At 32.5% G+C, this 14,328-nt stretch overlaps 1 protein-coding gene across 1 annotated transcript in view; it reads right to left on the bottom strand.

Moving 5' to 3' along the window:
- LOC114326103 (FK506-binding protein 5) overlaps positions 1-13,022 on the bottom strand; it is an 87,753-nt gene extending 74,731 nt beyond the window's left edge. The window contains exon 1 of the mRNA XM_050662421.1: positions 9,943-13,022. Within this exon, the coding sequence (XP_050518378.1) occupies positions 9,943-12,784 (2,842 nt within the window). The 5' untranslated portion in view covers positions 12,785-13,022. The remainder of the gene's footprint in view (positions 1-9,942) is intronic.
- Between the last annotated feature and the right edge of the window lie 1,306 nt (positions 13,023-14,328).

Genomic DNA, 14,328 nt, shown 5'->3' with positions numbered 1-14,328 from the left:
TAAACAACTGATTTAAGGCAAAAATGGCAAATTAAGTTTTAATTAACAAAAAAAGTACGAGAGGACACTTACCATTTAAAATAATAGTCCGGGAGATAGCACTACAAATACAAAAGTCATAGTAAGCCAGCTGATATTAACACCCTGTATAATTATTATTTATACCATTGGATAGTACTTTTTATAGTAGGATAGTATATTACTTTTTTCTATGGGGTTACCCTAAATCAGTTGTTTATGAAACTCAACTTGCTTCACTTGGGGAATTTCGAGAAAGAATTACTCAAGCATGTCGCCCTATTACTAGAACATTTGCTAAATTTCGTGCAGAATTTGAAAATAGGCTGTATTATTGTTTACCAAACAACGGAATTCACATTAAATATTTACTTAATTGACATTTTTAATAAATTTGTAATTCAACAAAACCTTATTAAATTTTTCATTTAAGCCAAAGTTTCACAATTATTGCTTCACCCTGTATAATTATTATTTATACCATTGAATAGCATTTTTATAGCCTTTTCAACGATGTATCACAAGTAGGGGTTTGCAATTAAAACTTTTTTGGTTGTGATGGGTGGGTCCTAGGGGGTTGATGGGGGTGAGTTCTCTTTCATGTCATTTTAGTTCCCCCTTACTATACTAGAACGGTTTCAAGCATTTTTCGATATCAGCTTTTGTTCGTGAGATATAGCCATTGTAAGTTTTAAAATTGACACACTGTATAATCATTTATTAACAATCAGAATTTCATATTCTCTAAGTTAATTTGATAACAAGCACTATAACAAAAACTATAATATTGTATCCTAATATGGCGTGATGAGGTACAGTTACGATCATTGAATAGTTTACAGGCTTACGTATCTAGGAGCCGATTTTTTAAATTTTTACCTCGTTTAAACGCACCTTTTACGTCAAAGTGACGTAACCAGTGGTGTTCCTAGAATAAGTTAATTAAAATTAAAATATAAAAATAATATAAATATTAATTTGATTAGTTTGCTCAGTCAAAAAAGGTCTCCTTGGAGCTGAACAATTTATCAGTCCTCTAGGTTTAATTCTTCTACGTGCAGCGCAAATCTGCTCGGAAACGCTGTCTCTTTTTGAGCTGTGGCAAGAGGAGATTCTCTCAAACAATCTACTAACATCTCATCCTGTTGATCTGTGGAGATCTTCTGCCCTCTTGAACCGCCCAACCGCGCTATAAAGTGAAAGTTATCCCAACTTTGTTTGATTGTCCATATGCACATATGACTCACGTTCAAATCTGCAGCAACGTACGTTAGTGACCAACCTTCTTCGAGTTTGGCAATAGCTCTTGCTTTTTTCGCATCATTTAAATGCATTTTAACCATTTTGAAGGAGTTTGGCATCGTTCTATTTTATTTTTCAAAACTCGCGAAATCCTTGACAAGCACTGACTTTTTGAAATTTTTTGACTGACATTTATCAAATCCGTACGACACTGCAATTTTACAGTATTTCAATATAAAAATTAAAGTGTAAACTATTCAGTGATCGTAACTGTACATCACCCAGCGGTTTCACCTCAGTTTCAGCGAAGATCTATGGGCCATAATCTTCGCAATCTTCTGTTGTTTATTGGCAGCAGTAGTGGTAATATTAATTGGTTGGGGTGGCCTTCCAATTTCTCGTGGTGTCTGTTGGCTCTATTCTGAATCACTGTACTGACTAACGGGATGTTAAGGTCTCCATTAAGTGTTTGGTTCACAAACCATACATACTTATAGACGTTTCACGACCATGTTAATCTTTCGGATCGAATTAACGCCATCTCTTGATTGGAATGGGAACTAAATTGACAAATTTTAGTTACGTGAGAATTTCAAATTATAAATTTTGCGGGATTTTTGATGAAATTTAGCAGGAAATTAAAACAACAGAAAGACAGTTCAATGTTTTATTCCATATTTTACTGAAAACTTCAAATATTCCAATTTGTTTTCAAAATGCTAAACACTACTACTGTGTCACGTGAAAGCACTGATGTGTATCGAGTTGAATGAAAATTTTTGAAAGAATCTTGTACATAGGATGATTGTTTAGATAAATATTACCTTATAATCTTTTACAAACTTCCAAAAATATGTAGGTCCGTAATGTTGATGACACACTTGTCTATTGGAATAAACTGTTTCAGGATCTATTATATTGTTTTTTTAATGTGGAGAAACACAACACGGGATGATCAATGTAAACTAAAAATTCTACTCATAAAAATGGAGAGGAGGTTAATACACTTATTAAAATTGTGATTAAATTTAATTAAAAACGTAACACCACTATAATAAAATAATTAAGCCACAAACTGTAAAATAAAAAGTAAACAAATTAATTTAATTGTCAACTGTCAGTTGTTAAATATGACAAGAGAACTGACTGACAGCGACATCTCTGGATTGGAATGGTAACTAATTTGCTGTCTTGACCTTGACAATTTACGTGAAACGTCTATGAGTATGTATGGTTTGTGGTTTGGTTGGAAATGTAAGTTACATGATAAGTGACATAATAAACAGTGACATGAAATCAAGAAATATGTAAGGCCAGTATTGGGACCGTGAAAGTTCGGCAAAGCGACACCTATTTCTACGCTCTGCAACTTTATTCGCACTTTTAATTATATTGGCAAATTATATTAGTCCTGGTTACTGGATAATTGTCAAGGTCATAGCCCAAAAAAATAATAAGTAAGAAGAAAAAAATAAGATTCAGGTTATGTTATTAAAACGTAAACAATTGTATGTAGTAAATAAAATTAGTTATTCAAATGCAGTACTGCAAGCAAAATACAATTAATTAAATTTACCTTTATATACCGGGTGTCCACTTATATTTTCCCCCATTTTAACTGCCTATAACTTCTAAACAGCTTGAGATAGAAATATGCGGTTTTCGATGAAATGCTTTATTTTAGTAAAAGTTTTGTCTGAATGGATTGAATTTTTTATATCGCTTTCAAATACGAAAAGAAAAATGGCGGATTTTTTAAAAAAACGTTGTTGACTTTTTTTAATGGAACACCCAGTATATTTTTTGTAAATTGAAAGAAAGGTCATTCACCTATCCAGCGATATAAAGTTTTTCAAAATCGGTTGTCAAATCACTGAGTAATTAATTTTTAAAATGAGCGGTGCAACGTGGATATCACATACCTAAATAACATAACCCAGTATATTTCTCAGTCAACGACATAACTAAGCAAAATGATATTATGTTATGTGATTTCCACATTGCATCTTTCATTTTAAAAATTATTTGCTCAGTCATTTGACAACCGATTTTAAAAATTTTAATATCGCTGGATAGGTAAATGACCGTTTTTTCAAGCTACAAAAAAATATACTGGGTGTTTCAATAAAAAAAGTCAACAACGTTTTTGTTTTACAAAAATAAGCCATTTTGTATTTAAAAGCGACATGAAAATGGTCATTTTCCTAAAAACTTGAAAAAAACGTCATTTCCCTATCCAACGATATAAATTTTTTTAAAATCGGTGGTCAAATTACTGAGCAATTAATTTTTAAAATGAGAGATGCAATGTGGAAATCACATAACATAATATCAATTTGCTTAGTTATGTTATTTAGGTATGTGATATCCACGTTGCACCTCTCATTTTAAAAATTAAGTACTCAGTGATTTGACAACCGATTTTGAAAAACTTTATATCGCTGGATAGGTGAATGGCCTTTCTTTCAATTTACAAAAAAAATATACTGGGTATTCCATTAAAAAAAAGTAACAACGTTTTTTTCAAAAATCCGCCATTTTTCTTTTCTTATTTGAAAGCGATATAAAAAATTCAGTACATTCAGACAAAACTACTAAAATAAACATTTCAGCGAAAACCGCATATTTCTATCTTGAGCCGTTTAGAAGTTATAGGCAGTAAAATGGGTGAAAATATAAGTGGACACCCGGTAATAATTGCATATCATATCAATATTGTGGAGCAATATATAATTTTTCCTCTTCAATGACAGTAGATATGAAATATACGTCAATTTGACAATTTCAATTGACAATATGAATTATTTAAGAAATTTGCAATATTTCTCAGCTATTCGCGCACGATTGTTTCACGTATCAGTTCCAAGTACTTGCACACCGCGAATAACAATAATAATGACGTACACATCAGAAGCAAGACCCGACACATCTAAATCACAGAGTGCCGGAAACAGCAAAAATGAGAAAACTCAGACTCAGAAGAATTATAAGAAACACACTGAGAGACCGTTTTTTACTTGCCAGTTAAAAAGCTTTTTCTTTTAAGTGAGAGTTTATTATTTTTAACTATTTTTACAAGGTGTTCCCTAGAGGATCTTGGAATTCAACGAAACCTAAAAATGGGATTTATTTTTGTTAATGTTCTAGTAGTTATATCAATTTCTAAGTATTGTCTGCTGATCTCGTCGTTTCGGTAAAACCAGAGTAGACACCATGATTATCTGAAAATAATCGTATTTTTAGACCTTTAGAAAATATTACATATCTTAACACTCACAGGAATACACAGTTTACTTTATGAATATAAACTCATCAAGACAAAACCAAACCCTCTAAATTACAAAGCTATTAGCAATTATATTGGTCTGTAAATCTTCATAATGTTTAGATGAGATGCCTGTTATTGTAGAATCCAGAGTGTTTTTGTAAATAATTGATTACCACCATAAGTTTCAAAAATCAGACTAAATCATAAAACGGCTAAAAATAATAACCATCTGGTTGCAAGTGAAAAAAAAACAGATCATTGGCAGACGGATTTTATGTTCCACATTTTATAAGTGATTTTGTCAAATCTAAACAGTTTCGAAAGATAGTTGAGGACAGAACATTACTGTTCTTCTGTATTTATCACTACCTCGTCTTTTTGGAAGGTGTAGAAGGTGGAAAATTTTTGTTAATGTAGGTAATCACTTGGTGTTTCCTTGTCTCTGGGGCCTTAGCTCATTCCCCTTATCTTCCACGCTTTTGAAAAAACTCACACTCCGTTGTCATGTAAAATTTGAAGTTTTCAGCATGGAATTGAAATTCGAAAGTTGGTAAAATTTCGGGAAAACTTTTAGAGAACTAAAAGACTAAGTTCTCACTCTAATGGAATGTAAAACAACATAATGCTATTCAACACCCCACCAGAATGAAAACAATGGGAACCTTCTCTGGTTACACCTCCGAGGCTTCTACAATTTGCAAGCCATACGGATGCTGAGACTAAGGAAGATAAGGGAATTCTACAATTTACAATTCACGTCCCATCTGCTCAGCGCGGTAAAGTTCCAACGAGAATGGTTCCCTACGTACTCCAATCAGAGTAAATGTAAATCAAAAATGAATAACCATTTTCAATTTCGTTGCAAATCGAAGATACCACCGAACCATATTCTAGTCCAATCAGAGAGTGCATCAAGCACCTCCATCGGTTTCGAAACTTATTAGTCTCTCATCAGGAGGCACATATGCTGCTCTCCCCGATCCAACCAAAACAAACCCCAGCGTGCAGTCCCGGATTGCAACGAACGAAATGGCATAGATGCCCTAGCGGCAACTGCTACCAAAAAGACTAAGTTTTCACTCTAATGGAATGTAAAACAACATAATGCTATTCCACACCCCACCAGAATAAAAACAATGGGAACCTTCTCTGGTTACACCTCCGAGGCTTCTACAATTTGCAAACCATACGGATGCTGAGACTAAGGAAGATGAGGGAATTCTACAATGCTGTGCGCTGAGCAGATGGGACGTGAATTGTAAATTGTAGAATTCCCTCATCTTCCTTAGTCTCAGCATCCGTATGGCTTGCAAATTGTAGAAGCCTCGGAGGTGTAACCAGAGAAGGTTCCCATTGTTTTCATTCTGGTGGGGTGTGGAATAGCATTATGTTGTTTTACATTCCATTAGAGTGAAAACTTAGTCTTTTTGCTAGCAGTTGCCGCTAGGGCATCTATGCCATTTCGTTCGTTGCAATCCGGGACTGCACGCTGGGGCTTGTTTTGGTTGGATCGGGAAGAGCAGCATATGTGCCTCCTGATGAGAGACTAATAAGTTTCGAAACCGGTAGAGGTGCTTGATGCACTCTCTGATTGGACTAGAATATGGTTCGGTTGTATTTTCGTTTTGCAACGAAATTGAAAATGGTTATTCATTTTTAGAGAACTATTCGGCAGCAAATATTTCTTGGGGATTTTTTGTCCGGGATTTTTTGTGGGAATTTTTTGTCCGGGGATTATTTGTACCGGGATTATTTGTCCGGACCCCCTGCATTTTATATTTTTTCCTCATTCAATCATCGTCCATTTCAACTGTTTCTTCTCTTTTGTTTTTAACAGAAATTCTTCTTAATTATTTTGTCTGATTTCTTCATTTTTGTTTGTATTCATTTTGGTCTTTCCATCAATACTTCTAAAACTTTTATAAGGCTAATGTCTATGCTTTTCCCGTATATGTAATAGTGCTAAAATGTGTAAGTTTAACTCTTGAATTTATTTATTTCTTTTTTCTAAATAATTTTTTATTTAACGCATAATGTTATCTGTTTCTTCTTTTTGTTATATTTTTATAAATTGAGACTAGCGTCAAAAATGAAAGAAACGCAAGGAATAACAAATGAAGAACGATATGAAATCCTTCCGATGACCAAATAAGCCATTGGAAAGTAAAATATTCAGATAAATAATTATAAAACAAAAAACCGTAAGATAGAAGGATACAAGAAGAAGAAGAGATAGATAACCTTATCAAAGAAAAAAAGAAAGCTCACCAAAAGTGGCTGACCGCAGGAGATCAGGAAGACAGAAAAGAATATAGAAGCCAAACGTACAAAAGAAAAAAGAAGTAAAGGGCAGAAAAAAACAATTTTTGGCAAACAAAAATGATAAAAAAGATAGAGATAGATTAATGGGATGGTCAGCAGCAAGGGGGGCATGGAAAACGTTGAGGAACTTCAGTTAGAATACCTATGAAAGAATAAAGATACAAATAATAAAATTGGATGATGGATTCATTCATTTCAATTCATTTTATAGACTTCAAAAATAGGCGAAACACTTTATAACCCCCCAAAAACCACGTTTTTTCATGGGCTTTGCGATTTTTTAATAAAGGTGGTTTTTTGGAGGTTTAGAGATATTTTGCTTAATTTTTAAATGTCCTAAAAAATTTGGTTTGATCTATTTTGAAGTCTAAAAAATGGAGAGATCTCCCAAAACCCCTAAAAATCCAATAAACAGTTTTTTTGGATTTTTGAAGATGGCGCACCTTATGGAAAATCTGAAAAAATCGGAAATATATATGTTTTATAAAATACACAAAATGAAAAAAATTAGACTTGCAGCCACCTTAAAAAAATACGCTTTTTTCCAAAAAAAATGCATTTCTAGTACACTTATGTTATGTACACTCACCTACGGGTCTATAAAATTGTGTAAGTCTCGTGGTCTCCACTATGCGTGTAAATTTTTTGCTGTCTAACAGTTTTTTTCAAATAATCCTTCGAGTTTGATTTTTTTTTATTTTTTGCTTTTTAGTTGATTTTTTTATATTTAAATTTTAGTCACTTGTAACTAAAGAAAAGCGTTTCTTAAAAAAATGTTTTTCATATTTTTTTATTTTTTACTTTTTAGTCACACTTTTCGAACGTTAAAATATATCATCGTCATGTTTATTAAAATATATGTATAAAACATATGATGTACAAACATGAAAAGTAGTGTGAATCGGCAACAAATTTGAAACTTTATTGTTTATTTATGAAGCATAACGTAAAAAATAAAATTATGTATAATTCATATAATTAGCTACAATCTGTAAAAGTTTCAATTTTCTTCATTAAAAAAAACAAGAGAATTTAAGCATTTTCCATTCAAATTGTTTTTTTTTTATTTAAACAATTAATACACGTCAAAAAATTTTTTGTTGACTATTCGTGTATTGTTCCCACGAATGCATATGTCTGCAAATTTTCATTCATTTGCATTGAGGAAAAGGCAGTCAAATTAACGTCTAAAGATTTGACCCAAACGATTGAACTAATAGCCCGATCAAAGAACAATCTGACCCCAAAAAAATAAAGGAAGGATGAAAATTTGGAAATAGGTAGTTGAAATTGTCTATTATTATATAAGAAAAAGTTTACAATTCTACATCCCCTCCATCTCTCGAAGATGAAAAATATACATTCAAAATAAGACCGGAATTGGACAAAATGACTAATTCTAAACAACTTTTCTTCTATTGAGTTTTTTCACTAAGTCAATACTTTTCGAGTTTTTGTGAGTGAATATTTTCATGTTTAACAAAATAAAACATGTTTTTGGGCGGTTTTTCGGAGATAACTCAAAAAGTAAGTATTTCAGCGAAAAAAATATTCTTAGCAAAAATATAGCCCATCAAAAATTGAAAGAAATGGTTCATGAGGTCTGTAGATCCAATAGAAGCAGAGTTGCAGCTAATGAAAAGTAGGTTCTTCTACGTCAAATTCGAAATCGAATATTTCAATGTGAAATAACCCAAAAACGGAGCACTTTTAGGGGAAAATTTATTTTAACTTTTTTAAAGTGTTTAAAAAAAGGTTTATTTTTGTTTTAAAAAAAACTTGTAATATTACAAGTAAGCGAATTACGCTACAAATATTGTTGGTCCCTTTTATTTTTTGGTAAAAAAATCGCGAAAATCACCCCCTAATTAGCATCACATATACGTTTTAACATTACCACTTCACAGGTTACTTTGTCTGTGTATTATTTATATGATCTGTAAGTTTCATCGGTTCAAAGTGTTTCGTTTTGAAAAAGCTGTAGTTAAAATGGCTTGAACGAGTAACTAATCACGAGTTTATTCAAATTTTGAATAGCCATAGCATAACCAATTTTTGTCTAACAAGAAAACAAAAATCAAAAATATTCAGAAAAGCAAAACGTAGGTACATTTTATTACTGTTTGAGATTTTTGGTATTCCTAATTGTTTTCAAGTTAATTCCATAAACAATTACGATTTTTTCAAAATATAATAAAAGAATATTTTAAACCCAATTTTTTTCAAAACTGAGCACTTTGAACCAATGAAACTTATAGATAATATAAACAATACATAAGAAAAGTAACTTGTAAAGCGGTAACGATTAATTTTATTTGAGAAGCTAATTAAGGGGTGATTTTCGCCATTTTTTCCAAAAAAATAAAAGGGACCAACAATAGTTTGAGCGTAACTCACTTACTTTTAATGTTAGAAGTTTTTTTAAACAAAAATAAACCTTTTTTTAAACACTTTAAAAAAGTTGTAATGAATTTTCCCCGAAAAGTGATCCGTTTTTTGGTTATTTCACATTGAAATATTTGATTTGAAATTTGACGAAGAAGAACCTACATTTCATTAGCTGCAACTCTGCTTCTACTGAATCTGCAGACTTCCCGAATACACCATTTCTTTAAATTTTTTATAAGCTATATTTTTACTAAGAAAATTTTTTTCGCTAAAATACTAAAAAATTTTTTTGGTTAAAAATGAACACATTCACTCGCAAATAACTCGAAAAGTACTGACTTAGTAAAAAAACTCTATAGACCAAAAGTTACTTAGAATTAGTCATGTTATCCAATTCCGGACTTATTTTGAACGTACATTTTTTCACCCCCGAGAAAAAATTTTTCATCCCGTATTTTCCAATTTTTGTAAAATGGAGGGATGTAGAATTGTAAAGTTTTTCTTATATAATAATAGACAATTTCAACTACCTATTTCCAAATTTTCATCCTTCCTTTATTTTTTGGAGGTTTTCGTAAAATTTTGCGTTCCCTGATCGGGCTATAAAGAAAAGCGTTTAATAAAAGATATGAATTAAAAGAACGATAAAATTATAACAAAATTTTAGAAGATAGTAATTTCAAGTATTAATTTTTTGAACTTACCATTTAATTTTTCTGGAACTGTAGACCCAAAACCCGAATCATTCGATCGCAAACTAGCACTAGTGTCTTCAGTCGACGTATTATCGTCACTATCACTATCATTACTGTCATTGTCTTCAGACGTCGTCGGTACCAAAGCGGCAGCACTGCTGCGTTTACGAGGTCTAGGATAATGCCTTCCCTTAATTAGCTTAGGTCGCGCGAATATCTCCACAGGACACTCATCAAACTGTTCAGGCTTAGCCCAAGGATGCATCCATTGCGTAAGACGATTAGACTGAAGAGGAACGAACTTTTCTGTTTGCTCAGGCTCAGGTTCTGGCTCTGGAGTTGGTGGTGGAATAAAGACGACCAAGTCTGGATCATCCTTGATAGATTTTTTTAATAGCGATCGTTTGGAGAGTATTTTGATAGATTCTTTCCTCTTTTGCGCTGCTTCTGATGTTTCTGCTTCTTCGGAATCATTTCTTTGCGGCACTGACTCCGAAATATTTGCTGATTCTTCTTCAGTTGTAACTGTATCTTCTGTTGAGGTTAATTCTTTTGTAACAACAGTTGATTTGCTTGGACTTTCTTCAAAGCTATCCTCTGCTACGCTACTCAAAGTAGGACATTTACTAATATTGTTCTCATGATTATTCTTCTTTTTCTTCACTTTAGGCTTCAGCTCTTTTATAGTTTTACAATTCTGTTTAACGCTTTGTTTCTGTATGATGATATTCTCCAAACCAACTTCTGTTTGTGGAACAGCAATGACTCCTTTGTTCAACTTTTCTTTGTGCTTAGCTGGTTGGACATTAATCACAGCGTTAATTTTAAGCTTTTTGTCCATTTTATTTGGTTTTTCTACTTCTACTTCCACTTGGTCGATCCGTGCTACCAACGTCTTCTTAGGAACTACTATGTCTTCAACACTTCCAGTGATCACTGGTTTAATCTTGAATTTTATTTCTTGGATTTCTACGTTAGATATGTCTTTCGGTGTCTCTGGTGGTTTTGAGATATCTTTTGCTTCTATTTCTTCTTTTTTGTTTAGTATAGAGCTTTTGCCATGCTTATCTAATACCTTATCCTTGTTGTCTTTATTTAATACCACCAAAGAGCTTTTATCTTCTGCTTTAACTTCTTTTTCTTTCAATTTTTGTTGATTTAATAATTTTTTATTCAAAATATTTGCCTTCAACTCATTTGCTTTTTGTTCAACTTGTAATTTTTTTAATTTCAAATCTACTTCAGGTTTGACTCCAGTTGAACTAATGTTACTGTCGGAGTTAATTTTCTTTTCCTGTTCTTTATTTACTGGTGCAGATTCTTGTACCTTTACTTCTTTTTCTTTTTCCTCAAGTTTTGGTTCATTTGAAGATAGTTTATTGTCTAAATTTATTTTTTCTTCTTCTTTCAATACTGGTGCAACTTCTTGTAATTTTGATGGAAGTTCCTCTCCCTTTTTCTTCAAATTTGTTGGGAATTTTTGTTGGGTATTATTATTTAATGTAGTTTTTGGTTTAATTTCTATTTTGTCATCCTTTTTTTCTGTAGTCTTTATTGGTAGTATTTCTGGATTTACTTCATCCATTTCTTTCTTTAATTTCGGCTTTAATTTACTATCTTCAGTACTTTCATTCTTTTTAAAATTCTTCTTTAAAACATTTGTACTATCAGTGTTGGTTTTTGGTTTTACAACTTTATCTTTTTTGGATAAAATATCTGGTAAGCTCAAATCTTCCTTTAAAGCAAATTTATCAGTTGTTTTTGAATCTTTTTTCGGTTTTCTAATATTCAAATCAGACTTACTTTTATTTAGTTGGACACTGTCTTTCATGGTATGATCTTCATCAACTTTAACAGGTTCTATTTCACTGGTAACTTTGTTTTGGTCGTCTTCAGGAACTACTTCCAATTTTTCTATTTCATTTTCACTTTTTTCAAAAGATCTGAATGCATTATTGGAACTGTTGTTGAAATCTGAAAGATTGACCGAAACTACTGATTCATCTGAACTCTCGGTTTCTTCTTGACTGGACAATATTGAGTTTAGTATGTTGAGATCTTCCTGGGAGATTTCTGTAGACACTCTTCTAATATCCTTCAAAAGATTGTCACTCGAAAACGACTTGCTTTGTCGTCTCTGGATTTCCACAGGTTGTCCCGGATTAAGATCATCAGAGATATTTTCTAACGTTATAGCATTACAGATATCACGGAAGCTAGAAGTCTTTTTAGGCAAATATTTCTTTGGTGCTTCAACAATGGTAGCAATATTTTCTTTGCTTCTACTACGTATCAAAAATTTCTCTTTAAGTATCTCACCTTTTGTCTTTTTCCTTGTTTTAACTTCGTTGATTAGCTCATTAGGTTCGAAGTTGTCTCTCCATGTTTTGAAGGCTCCAATTTCTTCTTTGACTGTGTCAGCATGAACTGTTCTGATTCTTACAGTTGCTCTATCTCTTCTTATTGTTGGTTGTGGCTTGGATTCTTTAACTACTTCGACTGGTTGCTCTTGAACGTATGGTTTAGGTTCTACTTGCTTTAATCTTGGCGTTTTCTTCTCGTACTTCTTGTATCTATTTACAGAAACATCAATATCAGCTGTATTTATTACCTTGATAGGTTTGATGGTTCTTGAAGATAAATCCGTAGGGTAAGTTAATTTTGGAGTGTTTAGTCTTCTGTATGGTGAATTGATTTCTGATATGGTGGAAAGATGAGGTTTATAAACACCGGGATAGCGCGATAAAGGTTTTGGATAACTGTTTATGTAACTAAGGGACGAACTATTGTAATGGGGAAAGCTTAAAGCACTCACAGTTGGCAGACTGTACAGGTCCGAATAATTCGGCATTTTTGAATCGACAGGTCCACAAATATATTAATTACACGTGATTGTGATTTGTTTCTAAATGTCAAAGCACTATTTATTTTAATCGAGATGATGACATTTGTCGCGGGTTTAATCTCCGCAAAACATTTTTGTCAAATTTTTCGTTCAAGCTCGAAATATTGTCAAACACTTTTTACGAAATAGCCGAAATTATTGCTTCTATTTACCGCATTAAGTCTCAAGAAAAACTAACAATTCAGTGTGGATCTTTCTAAAATTACTATTTTTATCCCGTCTATAATGACGCAGGCAAGTAGTTGTGGCATGTGGTGCCAAAAACACCTGTATTAGTATATTTTCGTTCTTTACTACGAACTCTAAACTGGCCGTACCTATTCTAATGTCGGGATTCGGAAATAGAAGCTGCAATTAGTTCTGTATCACTTTAATCTTGACCTTCCCTCTTCATATCGTATTTGAAATTATTTATATGGTGATATTTCTTAAAATTATTTGGTAAATTCATCACAGGAATGGAATTTGCAAATCTAGACTAATACCTATTATCTAGCATGTGAAAAAGTAGTTTTGAAACGATCATATAACAATGTCAATGTTTTCCACACGATAATTCTTGGAAGAAGTTAATATACTGCGAGGCATAAGTTATGCGAGGGATATAGAAAATTTTGCTCATTTTCATAGTTGGTTTTTTCGTGAACAGATTAACGGATTCCGCTATTTTTTTATGATACATATCGATTTAGCTGCTCTTGACACATTTTTGCTTTCAGTATTGATGTTAAGGAATCTATTCTCCCCTTCATTCAGGAGCATGGTTCCGCGGATTCCGCGGAACCAGGGCCCTGGCGCCACAGGGGCCCCCTCTAACGCGCTCTTTGCTTTTTTTTTCTAATTTGATGGGAACATTTTGCACTACACAGGTACACAATAGAAAATGTAACTTCTTAATAAATTTTTATTTTTGTGCAGGTACCTACAGTCGGAAAAATGAAAGCATATCCATGAACGAACATATAAAACACGCTGTATTTTCCTGTCACCGTGTCATACAAAAAATTGGCCAGCGCAAGTACATGTAACAATAATCATTACATGTACTTGCGCTGGGCAATTTTCTTTGTGACACGGTGACAGGAAAATACAGCGTGTTTTATATGTTCGTTCATGGGTATTCTTTCATTTTTCCTAATGTACTTATAAATAAAAACGGAGAATACCTTTGAATTTTTTAAAAAATTTGAAAACAAAATTTATTAATAGACACAGGGAAAACGTTTGTAAAGTTCTGTACTTGTTTACCTGCTGAAACAGAAGCCCTGGTTTCAACACATGTAAAGAATTACCGCCTGTATCTTCTAACTCAAAAACTTATATTTATATTAGCACGTTTCATGGATTAGTTGTAAATAGGAAGTTGTAAAAATTTGGAAATTGACACAGTCGTTGCAAGTTTTATACACTGAGTGTTATAAAAATATGCTTTTATAATGCTTTTTTTGTTCGTATTTATAGCATCATCATTCTTAAGCTTTTACTTTTAA

This window comes from Diabrotica virgifera, chromosome 9 (genome assembly GCF_917563875.1).
Source record: "Diabrotica virgifera virgifera chromosome 9, PGI_DIABVI_V3a".
Classification (NCBI taxonomy): Eukaryota; Metazoa; Arthropoda; class Insecta; order Coleoptera; family Chrysomelidae; genus Diabrotica; species Diabrotica virgifera.
This window is presented reverse-complemented; position numbering and strand designations above follow the sequence as displayed.